The sequence below is a fragment of the Lynx rufus genome, unplaced genomic scaffold (genome assembly GCF_022079265.1).
Source record: "Lynx rufus isolate CCGP_SWC_20201006 ecotype Redwood Valley unplaced genomic scaffold, mLynRuf1.p SCAF_5, whole genome shotgun sequence".
Classification (NCBI taxonomy): domain Eukaryota; kingdom Metazoa; phylum Chordata; class Mammalia; order Carnivora; family Felidae; genus Lynx; species Lynx rufus.
In genome coordinates, this window is record NW_025814867.1 from 5,451,868 (window position 1) to 5,471,582 (window position 19,715).

The following is a 19,715-nucleotide window of genomic DNA, read 5'->3' on the forward strand; positions in this document are numbered from 1 at the left end:
CCTGGGTGGCTCAGTCGGTTACGCGTCCGACTTCCGCTCAGGTCCTGATCTCGCGAGGTTCGTGGGTTCGAGCCCCGCATCAGGCTCTGTGCTGACAGCTCGGAGCCTGGAGCCTGCTTCGGGTTCTGTGTCTCCCGGTCTCTGCCCCTTCCCCAGCTCGCGCTCTCTCTCTCTCTCTCTCTCTCTCTCTCTCAAAAATAAATAAACATTAAAAAAATTTAAAAAACCAAACAATCATAGTCCATGCCTGGATGGTTGGACTGTGGAATATTTATTTATAAAACATTTAAGTTTTTCCTGGTTTTCCCATGTTAAACATAGTCCTATAGTCAATAAATTTATAGACATGTCCCCGGATGCACATTTTTAAGGCCCTCTGGCTCTTCCCACGGTAGTATATAAAACGTATGACCTGTTTTAAATTTTTTTTTTTTCAACGTTTATTTATTTTTGGGACAGAGAGAGACAGAGCATGAACGGGGGAGGGGCAGGGAGAGAGGGAGACACCGAATCGGAAACAGGCTCCAGGCTCTGAGCCATCAGCCCAGAGCCTGACGCGGGGCTCGAACTCACGGACCGCGAGATCGTGACCTGGCTGAAGTCAGACGCTTAACCGACTGCGCCACCCAGGCGCCCCTCGTATGACCTGTTTTAAATAAACTGACACGTTATTTAGATTTTTTGCTTTGGTTTAGACAGTGAAAGAGTCACACTTTTTTCCCATAGTTCTAAACTGTGCCTTAATTTCCCATTTCCAACATTGATGTAAGGTGGCATGGTAGAAGGGAATTGATACTCAGGAGGCCTAGATTTTTCCACTTGCTAGCTTTGTAAATTAATTATACCTTAATATCTCCACCTGTCACATGGAGACTTGGATGTGGTAATTCCTTAGGACCTTTCCAGCTGTGACATTGCATGGCTCTGTCTTAGCTCTTTTTCCTTTAGAATCAAGATTGATATTCTCATGAGCTAAGACTTATCTTCAGTAAAATTTGTATAAGTTCCTTCTTTTTGCAAAACATCTTCTAAATAATCATTTTTGAGGTGGAAAAACCAGATACATTATTTATTTTCCAAAATTAAATTATGAAAGTAATAGAATACTGATGTAGGCCTTAAGAAAACACACGGAAAAAAATTTCCTACCAAAAGTCACTGTTATCTTCTTTATGATTTATTCCTTTTTGACTATCCATTCAGAATATTCTTGAAAATATAGGTGGTTGAAGTAATTACCCAGGGAGGTAGAAAGAATTTGGAACCTTAAGTTGTATTAAAATAGAAAATCTTTTCTTTGTTACATGATTCCTTTAGGAATTGGGCACAGATTATTTGTGCTTTCTAGTGTTTGGCATGATACGTAGAGTTATTTTTCTAAGTTTTAATCTTTAAACAGGTGTAGACATTATGTCATGTGTATCATTGCTAATAAATAAGTCTGTACTTTAATAAAAATACATCTGTTTTTATTAACAGAGAATTCTTGAATTGGAAAGTTCTTTGGAAAAAAGCTTGCAAGAAAGCAAAAATCAATCAGAAGATTTAGCTATCCATTTGGAAGCTGAAAAAAATAAGCACAATAAAGAAATGACAATCATGGTTGAAAAACACAAGACAGAATTGGAGAGCCTGCGGCATCAGCAGGATACTCTTTGGACTGAAAAACTCCAAGTCTTAAAGCAACAGCATCAGGCCGAAATGGAGGAAGTTAGAGAAAAGCATGAACAAGAGAAAGAAACATTGTTGAAAGACAAAGAGAGTCTCTTCCAGGCCCACATAGAAGAGATGAATGAAAAGACTTTAGAAAAGCTTGATGTGAAGCAAACAGAACTGGAATCACTGTCTTCTGAACTGGCGGAAGTATTAAAAGCCCGTGACAAGCTAGAAGAGGAGCTTTCTGTACTAAAGGATCAAGCAGATAGAATAAAGCAGGAACTAGAGGCCAAGCTGGATGAACAGAAAAGTCATCACGAGCAGCAAGTCAACAGCATCCTTAAAGCACAAGAGAGGTCTATCCAGAGAACCGAGAAGGCATTAAAAGATGAAATTAATCAGCTGGGGCTTCTTCTGAAGGAAAAGGACAGGCATCTGAACGAGCATCAGGCTCGTGTGGAGAACTTGGAGGCAGATATTAAGAGGTCCGAAGAGGAACTCCAGCAGGCATCGGCTAAGCTGGCTCTTTTTCAGTCACAGCAGAGTACCACGCACGAGCAGGCTGCAGCGTCCGAGGCGCGCCTGGCTCAGCTGCGGGAGGAGTTGTTGGCCTTGGAGACGGAAAGAACTCTCCTCGCTAAACAGGTAGCCGAAGTTGACGCGCAGAAGAATGATGTTTGCTCCCAGTTAGACGCTCACAAAGTCCAGGTGCGGGACTTAACGCAGCAACTTGAAAAGCAGAAAAGTGAAATGGAGGAAAAAGTGCAATCTTTAACCCAACTCTATGAGGCCCGGCTTAGAGATACTAACACAGAACAGGCTCAGACAAAGCAAATCTTGATAGAAAAGGAAAATGTAATTTTACGAATGAGAGAAGGGCAGAGCCAAGAAATCGAAACTCTCAAACAGCAATTATCAGCCAAGGAGGACGATATTAGTATTTTACATGAGGAATATGAAACCAAATTTAAAAATCAAGAAAAGAAGATGGAAAAAATTAAGCAGAAAGCAAAGGAGATGCAAGAAACGTTAAAGAAGAAATTGCTGGATCAGGAAGCCAAACTTAAAAAAGAGCTTGAAAATACCGTTCTAGAGCTGAGTCAGAAAGAAAAACAGTTCAATGCCAAAATTTTGGAAATGGCAGAGGCAAACTCCGCTGGAATCAGCGATGCGGTGTCGAGACTGGAAGCAAACCAAAAGGAGCAAATAGAAAGTCTCACCGAGGTACACAGACGAGAACTCAGTGATGTGGTATCCGTCTGGGAAAAGAAACTTAACCAGCAAGCGGAAGAACTTCAGGAAAAACATGAAGTCCGATTACAGGAAAAAGAACAAGAGGTAGCAGAACTGCGGCAAAGGGTCCTCCGATCCGGGTGTGAAAAAGAAGAGGCGAGCAAGGAACTGGTGTGGCTGAAGGAAGAAGGCGCTAGGCAGGACACGGTATTAAAGGAACTACAGGAACAGCTGCACCGGAAGTCTGCTCACATGGATGCTCTCTCACAAAATGAAGCTAAGCTAAGGGCACAACTTGAAAAGCTGGAGGTTGACTTGACTCGTTCTCTGAAGGAAAATACTTCTCTTCAAGAGCGTATAGTTGAGCTGGAGAAACTGGCAGAGAAAGAGAAGCGGAAGGTTTCTGAGTTGACTGACAAGTTGAGAGCCACGGATGAGGAATTCCAGAGTCTGAAGTCTTTGCATGAAAGAAGTGAGAAAAGCCTAGAAGACAAAAGCTTGGAATTCAGGAAACTGTCTCAGGAAGTAGCAGTTCAGCTGGATATTTACTCCAGGAAAACCGAAGCCTTGTTACAAGCTAAAACAGATGAGCTGGTCAACCATAGTAGCAGTAAAATGAATGCCATTCTCTCTAGAATTTCCCGCTGTCAACACCACACAACAAAAGTGAAGGAGGCACTACTGATTAAAACTTGCAAGGCTTCTGAGTTAGAAGCGCAGCTTAGACAGCTAACAGAAGAGCAGAATGCACTAAATAGTTCTTTTCAACAAGCTACCCATCAATTAGAGGAAAAAGAAAGTCAAATTAAGAGCATGAAGGCTGACATCGAAGGTCTTGTGATGGAAAAAGAAGCCTTGCAGAAGGAAGGAGGCAGTCAGCAGCAGGCTGCCTCTGAAAAGGAGTCTTGTATCACGCAGTTGAAGAAAGAGTTATCTGAAAACATCAATGCTGTCACCCTGATGAGAGAAGAGCTCAGGGAAAAGAAATCTGAGATCGGCAGTCTTAGCAAACAGCTGATTGATCTGAACACTCAGCTTCAGAGCAGCATCAGCGCAACGGAAAAAGAAGCGGCCGTTGCGTCACTGAGGAAGCAATACGATGAACAGCAACGTGACTTGCTGGACCAGGTGCGAAACTTATCCTTGAACGCTGAAACCCTGAGTAAGGAGAAGACCTCTGCTCTCGCACAGGTAGATCACTTGTCCGGCAAACTGTCCGAGTGGAAGAAGAGAGCACAGTCAAAATTCATACAGTATCAAAACACTATCAAAGAACTGCAGATGCAGCTCGAGTCAAGAGCGAGGGAAGCCAGCGACGCGGCTGAGCAGGTAAACTTATCGAAGGCGGACCTTGATCAGCAGAACGGAAGGTTTGGATGTTCCAAGGGCGAAATGGAAGGTAAGAGCGAGCTGGAGCAAGAGGAGCGTAATTTAGAGAGCGAGTTAGAAACCCAGAAGGCGAGAGTTGCGGAGTTAGAGGAGCATCTGGCTCGGAAGACCGCTGAAACGGAGTCCCTGAATGAAGCTCTTAACAAACACCATCGGCAAAAGGACGCCGAACGGGAAGAGATGCTTCGTGAGCTTCGGCACATTCAAGAGTTAGGAGAAGAAAAGGACAGCAGGGTTCAAGAAGCTGAAGAAAAAGTCTTGCGCCTCGAAAGGCAAGTGTCTTCTATGACATCCGCACTTGAAACCAAGGAGAAAGAATTGGAACACGCAAATGCAAGCGTCAAGGGCAGAGAAGAGGAGCTGAGGGCCCTGGAAGACAGGCTTGAGCTGGAGGGTGCCGCGAAACTGGCAGAACTGAAGAAAAAAGCCGAGCAAAAAATTGCTGCCATCAAGAAGCAGTTGTTGTCTCAAATGGAGGAGAAAGAGCAGCAATGTAAGAAAGATGCAGAAGGCCATCTGGGGGAGCTAAACGCAAAGCTTCAGGAGAGAGAGCGAGAAATTCAGGCCTTGGAAGCAAAACTTAAATCGGTGGAAGGTTCACCACGGTCAGAAGCACCGGTTGTACCCAGGTCAGTAAAAACCGCGGCAGCCTGGACTGAGCACGAAGAAGCAGATCTCCGAGGCTGTCCGCAGGAGGGACGTGAAGAGAAAATCAGCGCTTTGCAAAGAAGTCTAACGGGAAGAGAAGAGCTGTTGCAGAGGCCAGAGCAGGAGAAAGAAGGGACGGTTTCTTCTCCTTCTGAAATGCAGTGCAGCTACCGGGAGCTCCTAATCAAGCTAGAACACGCCGACGCAAAGCAGCGTGAGGACCAGGTTGTGATAAGTCGTCTTCAAGAAGAACTTGAAGAGAAAAGCAAGAGATGTTCCTTGATAGCATCCCAGCACGTGGAGGAAGACGGGGGTAAAAATAACATAGGGGCGAGGCAACACTGGGAAAACGTGGTTGATGACGTCCAGAAGGTTCTCCGGGAGAAGGAACTGACCTGTCAGATCTTGGAGCAAAAGATAACAGAGCTGGATTCCTGCTTAGCAAGAGAGAGGGAAGGGCATAGGCTGGAAATGGAAGACTTGACCTCAAAACTTGAAAAATTGCAGGCTTTACAACAGCAGATGGAGGGAGAAGCTAAACCCACAGAAGCTTGGGGAGGAAGTGCTGCAGAAAAGTCCGAGTCGTGTGTCGTGCAACCCACGTCGCCTGCTGACATGGAGGCCCAGCACAATGACCTGGAATTTCAGTTAGCAGGGGCAGAGCAGGAGAAGGAGAAGCTGGGCAAGGAGATCGTCAGGTTGCAGAAAGATCTTCGAACGTTGCGGAAGGAGCATCAGCAAGAACTGGATATCGTGAAGAGAGAATATGAACAAGAAATGGAGGAGAAAATCAAGTGAGTTTTTCAGCATGAATGTTTATAAGACAGTCCTCCTTAACTCACTCCCTTTTATCGTGCCAAATACACTTAAATTTCACCAACGCAAACTATGAAACATAAATCGAGTAAGTTAAATGCTGAGGAGAAATAAAAATTTAAGGCAAGAGGCGGTGTTATTTCATGTCCGTTTAAAGGGGGAAAACCATTTTTTGCCTGGAAGATTATGCTTATTGGGTATATATCCCAGTAAATACTCTTCTCATTTTATTTTTAGTATTCGCATTATTATAGAACATAGATGTGTATGACGAAAATTTTGTTTTTGGTATTTTTAATGTTTATTTATTTTTGAGAAAGAGAGACAGAGCGCGAGCCGGGGAGGGGAAGAGAGAGAGGGAGACACGGAATCCGAGGCAGGCTCCAGGCTCTGAGCTGTCAGCACAGGGCCCGAGGCGGGGCTCGAACCCATCAACCGCGAGATCATGACCTGAGCCGAAGTCGGACGCTTACCCTTACCCGGCTAAGCCACCCAGGCGCCCCAGTGTGTGATGAAAGTTTTAAGTGGAAAAGAAAAATTCTTAAATCCCCAGGACATTGTCTAGAGATAATCCTAGTTTACGTATCCTCCCAGGAGTTTTCTGTTTCTGGACGTGCGTGCACGCACACACACACACACACACACACACGCACGCACGCATGTGCGCCCTTAAACCTGTTTTTATACTAGTGAGATCTTGTTATGTGCACCATCCTGAAGATTAGGTGACTCTTTACAGCTTGTTTTGTGTTTGACAGCTGTTAGCTCTTTATATTTTCGTTACGCAGACAGGAGCAGGAAGATCTCGAGCTGAAGCACAGTTCTACGCTAAAACAGCTGATGAGGGAGTTCCACACGCAGCTGGCCCAAAAGGAACAGGAGCTGGAAATGACCATAAAAGAAACCATTGGTAAGTCCTATTTTAGAGTCAGTAAAGAACAAGTCGGAATCAGCAGAGACGATTTATAATTTAAACTTACTGTTTTCACACTGTGCTAAGTGCCTGAAGTAATTAAACTGGAGAAAAAAAGTGATTCCTACCCAAGAAAGTTCTCTAACGGGAACGTGAGCCGCCTGGCAGCGGCTCGCCTTTGGGAGAGGAGGAGCCGGTGAAAGGACCTGAAACATTAGCTACTTAGTTGCCTCCTAAAGAAGTTTCTGCTCTGGGAGAGGGGACACGTGACCAACTGGTTTTTAGCAAATTTGATTGGGAACTGGAATTGGGAGATAGATATTAATTCTTCCTTAATGTGTTTTCTTGTTTGTGTGCCCATTTTTTGTATCTTAGATAAAGCCCAGGAAGTGGAAGCCGAACTTTTGGAAAGTCATCAAGAAGAGACAAATCAGTTATATAAAAAAATTGCAGAGAAGGAAGATGATTTACAAAGAACAGCCAAAAGATATGAAGAAATCCTTGATGTACTTGATTTTCTTTCTCTTTTTTGAAATTCAGCTGTAATAGAGTTCACGGTGGCGCTAAAGATTGGGCCGTCACATGTCCTGTTTGTCTAGTGTCGAGGCTCAGTATGACCCAGATTTGATACTGGCACTCTATGCAGCTTTATGAGGAGTCTGACTGATTTCTGCCGGGGTCGTAGTGCCCTGATCAGATTCTGCTAACCCGGCAGCTCAGTCCACTTGGCAGGTGTGGAAGCAACAGTGAGTTACCACGGGGGAGATGGGCTCTCTTCTCCTCTTTCTCTCGGAGTCAGACTGAGTTGTAAGAGAACCAGGCTAAGAATCGAGAGCTTGTGCTTGGGCCGAGTCTCGGTAATGGGACAGTTAGCGTGTGCATGAGCGTGGCCACCCAGCTGGGATCTTTCCAGGAGGGCCATCCCCAACCAATTTGCATAGTTTTTATTGCTCTCAAGGGAGAAAAAAGATGGGGGAAGAAGGGAACGCGTCAGCTAACTCTTTTATATTTAGTGGAAGGTTGGTGGAGTGTACTTATTCTGCCTGTGGTGGATTGGCATGGCCATTTTTGTGTGTCAAAATAAGCCGTGAATGCCAGTGAGTATTTTGGACTCCAGAAATTTTTCAAGCGTAACACAATGTAAATCATGCTCTGTTGGGATGTAGATTCCTTAGTTACTCCAAGCCTTATTTCACTATATGCCAGGAACCGTTTGGTGTTTAAGAATCCATAAATCAGAGAATCATGCCTCAGCTGACTATGGCAGCAAGGGAAGTCTGAGCCAGGAACAGAGTGTAATAATAATTATTTTAAATGCAATTGAAAAGGCTGAAATTCCAGGAAAGGCACATGCATAGAAATGCCACCTTTGTGTAATTTTTGAACTTTAGATCTCATGATGAAAAGGTTTGAATAATTTCACGTTTTCTTATACTTCCATAGAGTATAAATGTGAAAAGCTTTAAAAGACACTATTGTTTCTTGAATGCTTAGAGAATGTTGGAATTGGAAGATACATTACAGCTAGTTTAGTTTCTTTTTATTTTTTTCTTTTGTTTCCTTTTTCTTTCTTTTTTTTTTTTTTTTTTTTTTTCAGAAGGGAAAGCAAGTTCAGCACAGTTAAATGATTTCCCTAAAGCTTCAGAATGAGTGGGAGAGCACTGACCCTTCATTAGCTTCATGTATTTGTGAAGACTTCTCTCTAAGAAAGGAATTTGGGGGAGGGCAGTAGTTATTTATCATGGATAAGTAAGTCAGTGAGCTTCATTTGCAGGGGACGAACGGTGTCATAGCTAGAATGTTCCCTCTCGTGAACCACTTCTCTGTCTCTGGATGTATGGGGTAGCAGACGAAAGACTTTCTAGGGTCACAACAGACCTCTGTAGGTAGAGGGGTGAGGAAACAGGAAGCAGGTAACAGTAAATCCCTCCTTGAAAATCTGCTGTTTATTAGGGAAATTAAAACAGTGGCCCTCTAGGTTTGGAGGCTTGGAGGCAGGAAGTGGAGGGTGAGCGAAGGAGTTGGACTCTTCTCCAAAACCCCTTCCTGGGCCTCACACTGGCACTGTCCATTAGAAATACAACGCAGGCCACGAATGTGAGCCATACATGTGTTTGAACATTTTCTAGAATCCACATTAGGAAAAAGAAACAGGTGAGCTTAATTTTTTTTTAAGTTTTTATTTTAATTGCAGTGAGTTAACATACAGTGTAATATTAGTTTCAGGTGTACAATATAGTGATTCATCACTTCCATACAACACCCTGTGCTCATCACAAGTGCCCTCCTTAACCCCCATCACCTATTTCCCCCATTCCCCACTCCTTCCCCTCTGGGGACCATCAGTTCTCTGTAGTTAAGAGTCTGTTTCTTGGTTTGTCTCTCTCTCTCTTTTTCCCCCTTTGCTCATTTGTTTTGTTCCTTTAATTCCACAGATGAGTGAAATCATATAGTATTTGTCTTTCTTCTGACTTATTAGGTGAATTTAATTAAAAAAAATTTTTTTTTTTACTGTTTATTTTTGAGAGAGACATAAAGTGGGCGCGGGAGAGGGGCAGAGAGAGAGAGAGAGGGAGACACAGAATCTGAAGCACGCTCCAGGCTCTGAGCTGTCAGCACAGAGCCTGATGCAGGGCTCGAGCTCACGAACCACGAGATCTTGACCTGAGCTGAAGTTGGACACTTAACCACCTGAGCCACCCAGGCGCTCCTAGGTGAATTTAATTTTAATAGTAAAATGTTAACCCCATTATATCCAAAATATTATTATTTCAATATGTGGTCAATTATAAAGACATTTATATTTATATTTATATTTATATTTATATTTATATTTATATTTATATTTATATTTTTTATTTATATTTATATTTATATTTATCATATATAAGCCACCCCAGAACTGTGGCCACGAGCACTGGAAATGCAGCCTATCCAAAGTGATGCGGGCTGCAATATGTTTTTATATTTGCAGCCCGCATCACTTTGGATAGGCTGCATTTCCAGTGCTCGTGGCCACAGTGGGGCGGCTTGTGGCTACTGCATTCTGCAGTGTAGCCTCAGACTTTCCAACTGCCAGGTCCACGGCTGCTTTGCGATAAATAGGCAGTCCCCATCCGAACACTCCAAATACACACTCTGTCTCGAAGAATTTCTTTTCAAAAGTTACAGATACTACTAAGGGAGATCCTGGCAATTCTTACCAAATACCATATTCCTTTAATTCTGAGTCATAGTCTCTACCATTCTCCCATTTTAAAATTTCCAGAATTTTACCTGGGATTTGTGTATCTTACATAGTGGTGTGTTTTCACCCTCTGAAAAACTATTAATCAGATTGCTGATGTGTCCGAATGATGACCTGGTAGAATGCTGTATTTTTGTCATCCATCAAAACAGTTTTGTGACTTGTCGATAGCAAAGTAGAGCACAGAGACATTTTCATTTTCCTGACTTTGCTGTCTTAGGTAACATTCTTACTATTCTTGCTGCGTTTGAAGATGCTGGGAACTTTTGTCATCCTTGATTCACACCTCTGTCCTTCTCAGCCCCTCACACATATGCATCACCACATGTTTTAGGGCATGTGCTCGACTTATGTTCCCTGAGTTACTAGGCAGAGAAATCCTGTGTCTCCCTTCAAATGTGTACTAGCAACGCAGTACCTGACATGTAGGACTCTCAGGACATGGCTTCCCACTGAGCTGTACTGCATGTTTCTAACCCCGCTGCTGTTGCCACAGTCTGGCCGCCATCTTTCATGTGGTCTGGTCTTTTTTCTAAGCTACTCATCTCTTCTTGTCAGAGTTCTTTTCTATTTTGGAATGAGGATGTGATCATACCACTTCCTAAGTACCTCCGATGGCTTCCCGTTGTCCCAGTGATACCTCCTCCATTTCTGCCTGTGTCATAGATGAGCTCAACGTAGGCTTGTTCTTCTCCATATTTTACCTTTGGGCATGCTTTTCTGTGTGCCTGAAGACCACTTTCTCAAGCTTTGCGAATTGGTGCAGCTGTTGCCATCTGTCAAATTTTGGTTTTAAAAAAATAAGCTTTAAATTTAACTTTTACTTAGAAAAAAAATCTGAGTCCATCTTTGCACACAGTTTAAGGATCAAATAACATAAAAAAGTATAGTGAGAAAATGGTCTATAATGAAAGCGTATGCCTGTTCTCTGTATTCTATATATATCTGGCCCCCTTCTCTCTCCACAGGTAACCATTCTTTTCTTTATTTTTTTAAGTTTATTTTTTAACTTTATTTTTGAGAGGGAGAGCGAGCAACTGGAGGAAGGGCAGAGAGAGAGAATCCCAAGCGGGCTCTACGCTAACAGTGCAGAGACCGACGTGGGGCTGGAACCCACGAACCGTGAGATCATGACCTGAACTGAATACGGGTGGGATGCTTAACTGACTGAGCCACCCAGACACCTCACTGTTCTTTTCTTTTCTTTTCTTTTTTAAATTTAGTTAAGTAAAAAAGCCCAAACAAAAACAGTTCATCCGTTTTTCCCAGTCATCACCACCACCCTCCCACCCCTCCCCCACCCCGCCCCACCCTACCTCTGGCAGCCACCAATCTGTTCTCTGTATCTACGAGTTTGGTTTTAAATTTTTACTTACTTATTTTTAGATTTCACATACGAGCAAGATCATTATGGTATTTGTCTTTCTCTGACTCCTTTCACTGGCATAATGTTCTCAAGTCCATCCGTGTTGTCACAAATAGCAAGTTTTCATTCTTTTTTTATGGCTGAATGATATTCGTGTGTGTGTGTTTGTGTATTACAATTTCTTTATCCATTCAGTTTTTTATGGACACTTACGTTATTTCCATATCTTGGCTATTGTAAATAATGCTGCAGTGAACATGGGGGTACTTACATCTTTTTGAGCTTATGTTTTTGCTTTCTTTGGATAAATACCCAGAAGTGGAATTGCTGGATTGTATGGTGGTTCTATTTTTAATGTTTCAAGGAGCCTCCACATTATTTTCTATAGTGGCTGCACCAGTTTACATTCCCACCAGCAGTGCACATGGGCTCCCTTTTCTCCACATCCTCACCGACGTTTGTTATTTCTAGTGTTTTTGTTTTTAAGATAATAGTCATTCTAACATCTGTTAGTGGATATTTCATTTTGGTTTTGATGTGCATTTTTCTGATGATTAATGATGGAAAGCATCTTCTCATGGACCTATTGGCCATCTGCATATCTTTGGGAAAAAATGAGTATTCTGCCCATTTTTTAATTGGATTTTTTTTCTTTTTGCTGTTGAGTTATATGAATTCCTTATATATTTTGTATAGTAGCCCCTTATCACATATTAGCCCTTATCAACATATCAGATCACATATTTTCTCTCATTTAGTAGGTTGCCTTTCCATTTTCTTGACGGTTTCCTTCACTGTCCAGAATCCTTTTAGTTTGATGTAGTGCCACTGGTTTACTTTTGTGATTGTTGATTTGCTTTTGGTGTCAGATTAAAAAATTGTCACCAAGACCTTACTGCCTATGTTCTCTTCTAGGAGTTTTATGTTTTTAGGTCTTACATTCAAGTTTTTTACTCCATTTTGAGTTAATTTTTTGTATGGTATAAGATGGCAGTCCAGTTTCAGGCTTTTGCACGTGGCTGTCCAGTTTTCCTGACCCAACTTATTGAAGAGACTAGCCTTTCCTCTGTTGTATGTTTTTGGCTCCTTTGTTGTAAATTAATTGACCATCTGTGCATAGGTTTATTTCTTGGCTCTGTCCTTGTCCGTTGAGCTCCGTGTCTGTTTTTATGCCAGTACTATACTGTTTTAATTACTATGGCTTTACAATATAGTTTGAAATGAGGGGACGAGATGCTGCCTGCTTCGTTCTTCTTTCCCACAATTGCTTTGGCTATTTGGGGTCTTTTATGGTTCCGTACAAATTTTAAATTTATTTGTTCTAGGTCTGTGAAAAATGCCATTGGGATTTTAATAGAGATAACCTTGAATTTGTAGATTGCTTTGAGTAGTGTGGACATTTCACAATATTACTTCTTCCAGTCCGTAAACACAGAATTTCTTTACCTTTGTTTATGTATGTTTCAGTGTCTTTCGTCAGTGTCTCTTAGTTTTCAGAGCACAGGTCTTCTACTTCCTTGGTTAAATTTGTGCCTACATGTTTTATTCTTTTTGATGCAATTGTAAGTGGGATTGTGTTATTAATTTTCTTCCTGATAGTTTATTTATCAGTGTCTAGAAATGCAACAGATTTTCGTGTATTGATTTTGTGCCCCACAACCTGATTCATTTTTTGGTTCTAACAGGTTTTTGGTGGGGTCTTTAGGATCTTCTGTGTGTAATACGTAACCTGCAAATGGTGACAGTTTTACGTCTTCCTTTCCTCCTTTCCAGTTTGGGTGCCTTTTAGTTATTTTTCTTGCCTAATTTCCCTGGTTGGGACTTTCAATACTGTGTTGAATAAAAGTAGTGAGAGTGGCCATCCTTGTCTTGTTCCTGATCTTAGAGGAAAAGCTTTCGGCTTTTCACCATTAAGTATGATGTTAGCTATGGACTTGTCATGTTTGGCCTTTATTATGTTGAGGTACATTCCTTCTGTACCCACTTTGTTGAGAGTTTTTATTACAAATGGATGTTGAATTTTGTCGAATGCTTTTTTGTCATCTCTTGAGATAACCATATGATTTCTAGCCTTCATTTTGTTCATGTGTATCACGTTGATGGATTTGCAGATGTTGAGGCATCCTTGCATCCCTGGAATAAATCCCACTTGATCGTGGTATATGATCCTTTATTTTTTTTATTTTTTTTATTTTTTCATTTTTTTCATTTTTTTTTTTAACGTTTATTTATTTTTGAGACAGAGAGAGACAGAGCATGAACGGGGGAGGGGCAGAGAGAGAGGGAGACACAGAATCGGAAACAGGCTCCAGGCTCTGAGCCATCAGCCCAGAGCCCGACGCGGGGCTCGAACTCACGGACCGCGAGATCGTGACCTGGCTGAAGTCGGACGCTTAACCGACTGCGCCACCCAGGCACCCCTGTGATCCTTTAAATGTATTGTTGAATTTGGTTTGCTAATAATATTTTGTTGAGGATTTTTCCATTTATGCTCATTCGGGTACTGGCCTATAATTTTTGTGTAAGTGTATGGTGTCTTTGTCTGGCTTTGGTATCAGGGTAATGCTGGCCTCTTAAAATGAGTTTGGAAAAGTTCCTTCTTCTGTTTTTCTGGAAGAGGTTTAAGAAATAATAATTAGTATTAATTCTTCTTTGATGTTCAGTACAATTCACCTGTGAATTCTTCTGGTCCTGGACTTTTGTTTATTGGGAGGTTTTTGATGACTGATTCAATCTCATTACCAGTAATTGGTCTGTTCAGATTTTTCTACTTCATCATGACTTAGTGTTGGTAGGTTATATGTTTCTAGGAATTTATCCGTTTCTGCCAGGCTGTCCAATTTGTTAACTTGGAATTTTTCATAGTGTCTTACGATTCTTGTATTTCTGTGATATCAGTTGTAACTTCTCTTTGATTTCTGATTTCATTTATTTGATTTTTCTTTCTTTTTTTTTTCCTGGCGAGTGTAGATAAAGTTTCATCATTTTTGTATATCTTTTTAGAGAAACCAGCTCTTAGTTTTATTGATCAATTTTCTATTGTGTTTTTAGTCTTTAGATCATTTATTTCTGCTCCAATGTGTTATTTCCTTTCTTCTGCTAACTCTGGGCTTCATTCAGTCTTTTTCTAGTTCCTTGAGGTGTATGTAAAGTTAGGTTGTTTATTTGAGAATTTTCATGCGTCTTGAAGTAGGTATTTATCACTATGGACTTCCCTCAGAACTGCTTTTGCTGCCATCCCATAAATTTTAGTGTGTTCTATTTCCATTTTTGTCTCAAGATTTTTTTTCTTTTGATTTCTACTTTGACCCATTGGTTGTTTAGTAGCATGTGGTTATTCTCTACATATTTGTGAATTTGCCAGTTTTCTTTGTGTGTGTTTTTTAAAAAAATTTTATTTGGGTACAGTTGACACATGATGTTACATTAGTTTCAGGTGTACAACATAGAGATTCAGCTTCTCTATATGTTATGCTACACTCACCATAAGTATAACTACCATCTCTCAACATACAATGCTATTTCAGCATTATGGACTGTATTCCTTGGGCTATGCCTTCTAGTTTTCTTTGTGTAATTAATTTCTAGTTTCATACTGTTGTGGTTGGAAAAGATGCTTGATAGAGTTCAATCCTCTAACTTTATTAAAGACTTGTTTTGTGGCCTAACATATGGCCTATCTTGGAAAATGTTCCATGTGCACTAGAGAAGAATGTGTATTCTCTTGCTTTTGGATGGAGTATTCTGTATATTTCTATTAAGTTCATTTGGTGTAATATGTCACTTAAGGCCATTATTTCCTTGTTGATTATCTGTCTATGCCTGGATGATCTATCCATTGATGTAAGTGGGGTTTACAGTCCCCCACTATTATTGTATTACTGTCTATTACTCCCTTTAGGTCTGTTAGCATTTGCTTTATATATTTAGGTGTGCATATGTTGGGTGCATAAATATTTGTAAAAGTTTTGTCTTTTTTGTTGAGCTGACCCCTTTATCACTCACTATGTGACATCCTTCTTTGTCTCTGATTTTATAGTCTTTGTTTTATTTTTTTTTTATTTTTTATTTTTTTTAAAGTTTATTTATTTTTGGGACAGAGAGAGACAGAGCATGAACGGGGGAGGGGCAGAGAGAGAGGGAGACACAGGATCGGAAACAGGCTCCAGGCTCCGAGCCATCAGCCCAGAGCCTGACGCGGGGCTCGAACTCACGGACCGCGAGATCGTGACCTGGCTGAAGTCGGACGCTTAACCGACTGCGCCACCCAGGCGCCCCTAGTCTTTGTTTTAAAGTCTTATTTTGTCCGATATTCTCTCCTGGCTTTTTGTTGTTGTTGTTTACGTTTGCATGGAATACCTTTTCTCATCCTTTTACTTTTGGTGCGTGTATCCTTACATCTAAAGTGAATCTCTAGGGGTGCCTGGGTAGCTCAGTTGGTTAAGCATCTGACTGGATTTCAGCTCAGGTCACGATCTCATAATTAGTGAGTTCAAGCCCCGCGTTGGGATCTGTGCTGACAGTGCAGAGTCTGCTTGAGATTCTCCGTCTCTCTCTCTCTCTCTTCCCCCATCCCACTTGGTCTCTGTCTCTCAAAAACAAATTAACTAAAAAAAATAAAGCGAGTCTCTTGCGGGCAGCATATAGATGGGTCTTGTTTTAAAAAAATTTTTTTAATGTTTATTTATTTTTGAGAGACAGCATCAGCAGGGGAGGGGCAGAGAGAGAGGGAGACACAGAATCCAAAGCAGGCTCCAGACTGTGAGCTGTCAGCACAGAGCCTGTTGTGGGGCTCGAACTCACAAACCATGAGATCATGACCTGAGCTGAAGTTGGTCACTTAACCGACTGAGCCACCCAGATGCCCCGGATGGGTCTTGTTTTTAATGTATTTAGGCATCCTGAGTCTTCTGATTGGAAAATTTAGTCCATTTACACTTAAAGTAATTCTTGATAAGTATATGCTTATTGCCATTTTGTTCATTGTTTTCTGGCTGTTTTTGTAGTCCTCTCTGTTCCATGCTGATTTTCCTCTTCTCTTTCTTTATGGTTTGATGACTTTCTTTGGCCGTATGTTTATATTTCTCTTTTGTGTATTTACTATAGTTTTTGCTTCGTGATTACCATGAGGCTTACATAAAACAACTTATAACAGTATTTTAAGTCGATAATGTAAGCTTGATTCTATTGTAAAGCCCAGCATTATAATCACTCTGTGACATTTTTGTTTTCGATGTTACATTCTACATTTTTTTTAATAGTGTTTATTTACTTTTGAGAGAGAGAGAGAGAGAGAGAGAGCACAAGCAGGGGAGGAGCAGAGAGAGAGAGAGAGAGACAGGGGATCTGAAGCAGACTCTGCACTGACAGCAGCAAGCCCCATGTGGGACTTGAACTCACAAACCATGAGATCATGACCTGAGCTGAAGTCAGATGCTTAACCAACTGAGCCATCCAGGTGCCCCTCGTTCTACGTCTTCTTTTTATCTTTATTCATTATTATAACCATAATTATTTTTACTATTTTTGTCTTTTAACTGTAAACTAGCTTGATAAGTGATTGTACAGTAGATGAAACAACCACCCCTCTCAGTCTTGAAGGAGTGGCCTCATGTAGGAGATGAATCTTACTATTCAGCCCTGCCTGAGTTGTTGGTTTTCTCTTAATCCTTTGTGCTTGTCCGAGCAGCCTGTTATATTTTTTAATGGTTCCCAGTAGTTGAGGAAGTGCGGCCACCTGTCAGTATTTCAGAAGGGAGGATCTCAGCGCCTAGATTCATGCTGACTGGAAGCCCGGCCCTCAGGTATCAGCTTTTAACCGTAGGCAAATGTACACAGTCCTGTGGGACTGTAAGCAAGTGTGAGTCCTGCTGGCCACCAGAGGTAGGCAATCTGGGTAGGTACCCTGGGTGGCAGTCCCAAAACTCAGGGCTCCAAATGAATTTATAAGCTCTTTTCTGGGTGATACTGGTAAGCTGGAGCACGGCAGAGGCGGGGAGAGCCCCCTAATGACATGCACAGCCTGTGTTCCTTGAGAGCAGCTCCACTGGCCACAAAATGTGAGCCAAACCTGAAGCCTGCCCTTCGGGCCAAAGCTCCGGGACAAGCAAAGAGGCCTCCTTCACAGTAAGATTTCAGGGTGTACTTCAGTCCGCTCTCTGCGCAGCGCCCGGGGGGTGGCAGTCTGCGAAGAACCGGCTCTCCAGTTGCCATAGTCCCATGGGGTCCAGAAATGCAAGCCGTCCCAGCCACCAGGGCCTGGTGATCAAGGGGTGTCCCGTGGGCAGTAGTGGCAAGAACCAGGGGACCAGACGCGTCTCATTCAGGAGACAGGTGCTCTGGATGGTGGCAGAGGGTGCGCTCGAAGATGGCCCAAGGAAAAGATTACATTCTGTCCTCACATGCTTGTTTCAGCAGAAGCCTTCTCCTTAGGCCACTGTCATGGTGATTAGCCAATAGGCCTCCTTCACAGAAACTCTGAACTCCTGCGTCTGTTGCCTCTTGCTTTGCCCTTGGGGTGGTAGCTGTCTAAGACCTTTGTCCTGTACATTTATGCAGGATCCATGACCAATGTCCACTAGAGCCAGGAAACGTAGCAGTGTTCCCTGGCAGCAGCTGTAAAAATTGGGACCCCAGATGGGGTTCCTTTCTGGGTGACATTGATTATGACAGTCTCATGAGACTAGGCACACAAGCTCCCCTGACCTCCAGAGCAATGTGATCAGGAGGTGTCCCCTACCTACCTTGGCAGCTGCAAAAATCCAGGCACCAGATGCATGTAAAAGCTACCTTCTGGGAGATACTGGTGCTCTGGAACGTGTCAAAGGGAGCATGCAAAAATAGCATCCGCCGGTCTGTGTCCCTGGAGAGTGTTCTGTGGCCTCCTAGTTGTGTGTGTTAAATTAGATGTCTGCCCTTCAGGCAGATGCTTTAATGTAAGCAAGTGCGTCCCCTTCACTTGAAGTCTGGGTGCAGTTGGCTACCTGTGAGCTGGGCCCCGGGGTGGGTGAGTCCAGGCACCTTGGTGAGCCCTTTAAGAATGGTTACTCAGATCACTACAGTTTGTGGGTCTCAGGATGTGAGCCCTGTTGGTTTTCAAAGTTAGATGTATTGGGGGCTTGTCTCTGAAGTATATGTCTTAAAAGTTGGGATTCCCAGTGTGGGTTTCAAACCCTTCAGTCCTCAGGGAGAAGTTCTGGGTTTTGAGTTTCCTCCCAGTTGTTGGTTGTAACACTGGGGATGGGGTTTAGCAAGGTTGTATCTTAGCCTCTCCTGCCCTCTTCAGTGTGTTTTTTCCCCCTCTTTGCCTGATGTGTGGCCATCACTCAGCCAGGCTTTTATTTCTTGTTTTGTTTTTTTTAAGAGGAAATTGTTTCATATGTAGTTGGAGACACTGTGTCTGTGGGAGGAGGTGAGTTCAGAACCTTCCTATGTCACCATGTTGAACCAGAAGTCAATGATTAGTTTCTGTAATAATATTCCAGTGTTTTCTTATGTAAACAGAAACAAAAATGAAATACGTTCTTATTTTTTCCTTTTTCTACCAAAAGTTTGCTTTTTGAATTTTTTTTCTTTTTTTGCATCATACTGTTTTCCCTTACAGTTTTTTTTTTTGAACTCCTTAAATAGAATTAATTGCATCTGTGTTCTTTTGGTACTCATCTATATCCATCACTTCACTTATAACATGTAACTTTTTTCATACATACATAATGTGTGTAGGAAAATAGTAATGTATCTGTCCTTTCTCCTAGATTACAAGCATTTGGTGGGGAGGGGTTTTATCTATCATCTCTAGTCTTGAGGACCTAGCTATGTACTTGGCACAGACCAGATACTTGGTGAATTCGAAAGAGGAGGCACGTGGTACGGCAGGCAAGAATTCGTTTGGGAAGAGGGACTGGTGACATCTTCAAGGAACAACGGAGTACTCACATAAGTGAGCTTAAGTAATAGCCTGGTCCCAACTCCAACCAATCCCACTGGGAGGAAGTTTTGTATCATGGCTACATGATACAAAACTGGTTTCCTTTTGACATGGGCTGCATTTTAGTGATTTGGCTTTGGTGTAATAACCAGACTTTCAAACAATTTCCATGGTGCGCGTTAACATTGAATTTAATGAGTTTTCTTTACTGTTTTTACTTTGAAGTAAACAGTACTTTTTTTTCGTCCTCCAAGAGACTAGGATACTTTTATAAAGGAAGTTACAAAATTGTTTCTTAAAGTACAAAATAATACAGAAGGGATTCTTCTCCTAATTCTTAGAGGGTTTACTGTAGATTGGTGTCCCACAACTGTCCCAGGAAATGTCAGACATCGCTGATTGTCGTATTAAAACCTGAGCCCAACTGAATAAGTAGCTGTAGAGGTGATCCTTTCAAAGGTGCCTAAACCACATTGACATAGACGTCCACACAGGATATGCCGTGGTAGAATAAAAACAG

The 19,715-nt window shown here is 42.0% G+C and overlaps 1 protein-coding gene across 3 annotated transcripts in view; it reads left to right on the plus strand.

The window, feature by feature from the left end:
• GOLGA4 (golgin A4) overlaps nucleotides 1-19,715 on the plus strand; it is a 128,224-nt gene that overhangs the window by 77,919 nt on the left and 30,590 nt on the right. For all 3 annotated transcript variants that reach the window (XM_047099019.1, XM_047099021.1, XM_047099020.1), the window contains 3 exons: nucleotides 1,480-5,720; nucleotides 6,531-6,652; nucleotides 7,031-7,161. In XM_047099019.1, coding sequence (XP_046954975.1) covers nucleotides 1,480-5,720; nucleotides 6,531-6,652; nucleotides 7,031-7,161 — 4,494 coding nt within the window. The remainder of the gene's footprint in view (nucleotides 1-1,479; nucleotides 5,721-6,530; nucleotides 6,653-7,030; nucleotides 7,162-19,715) is intronic.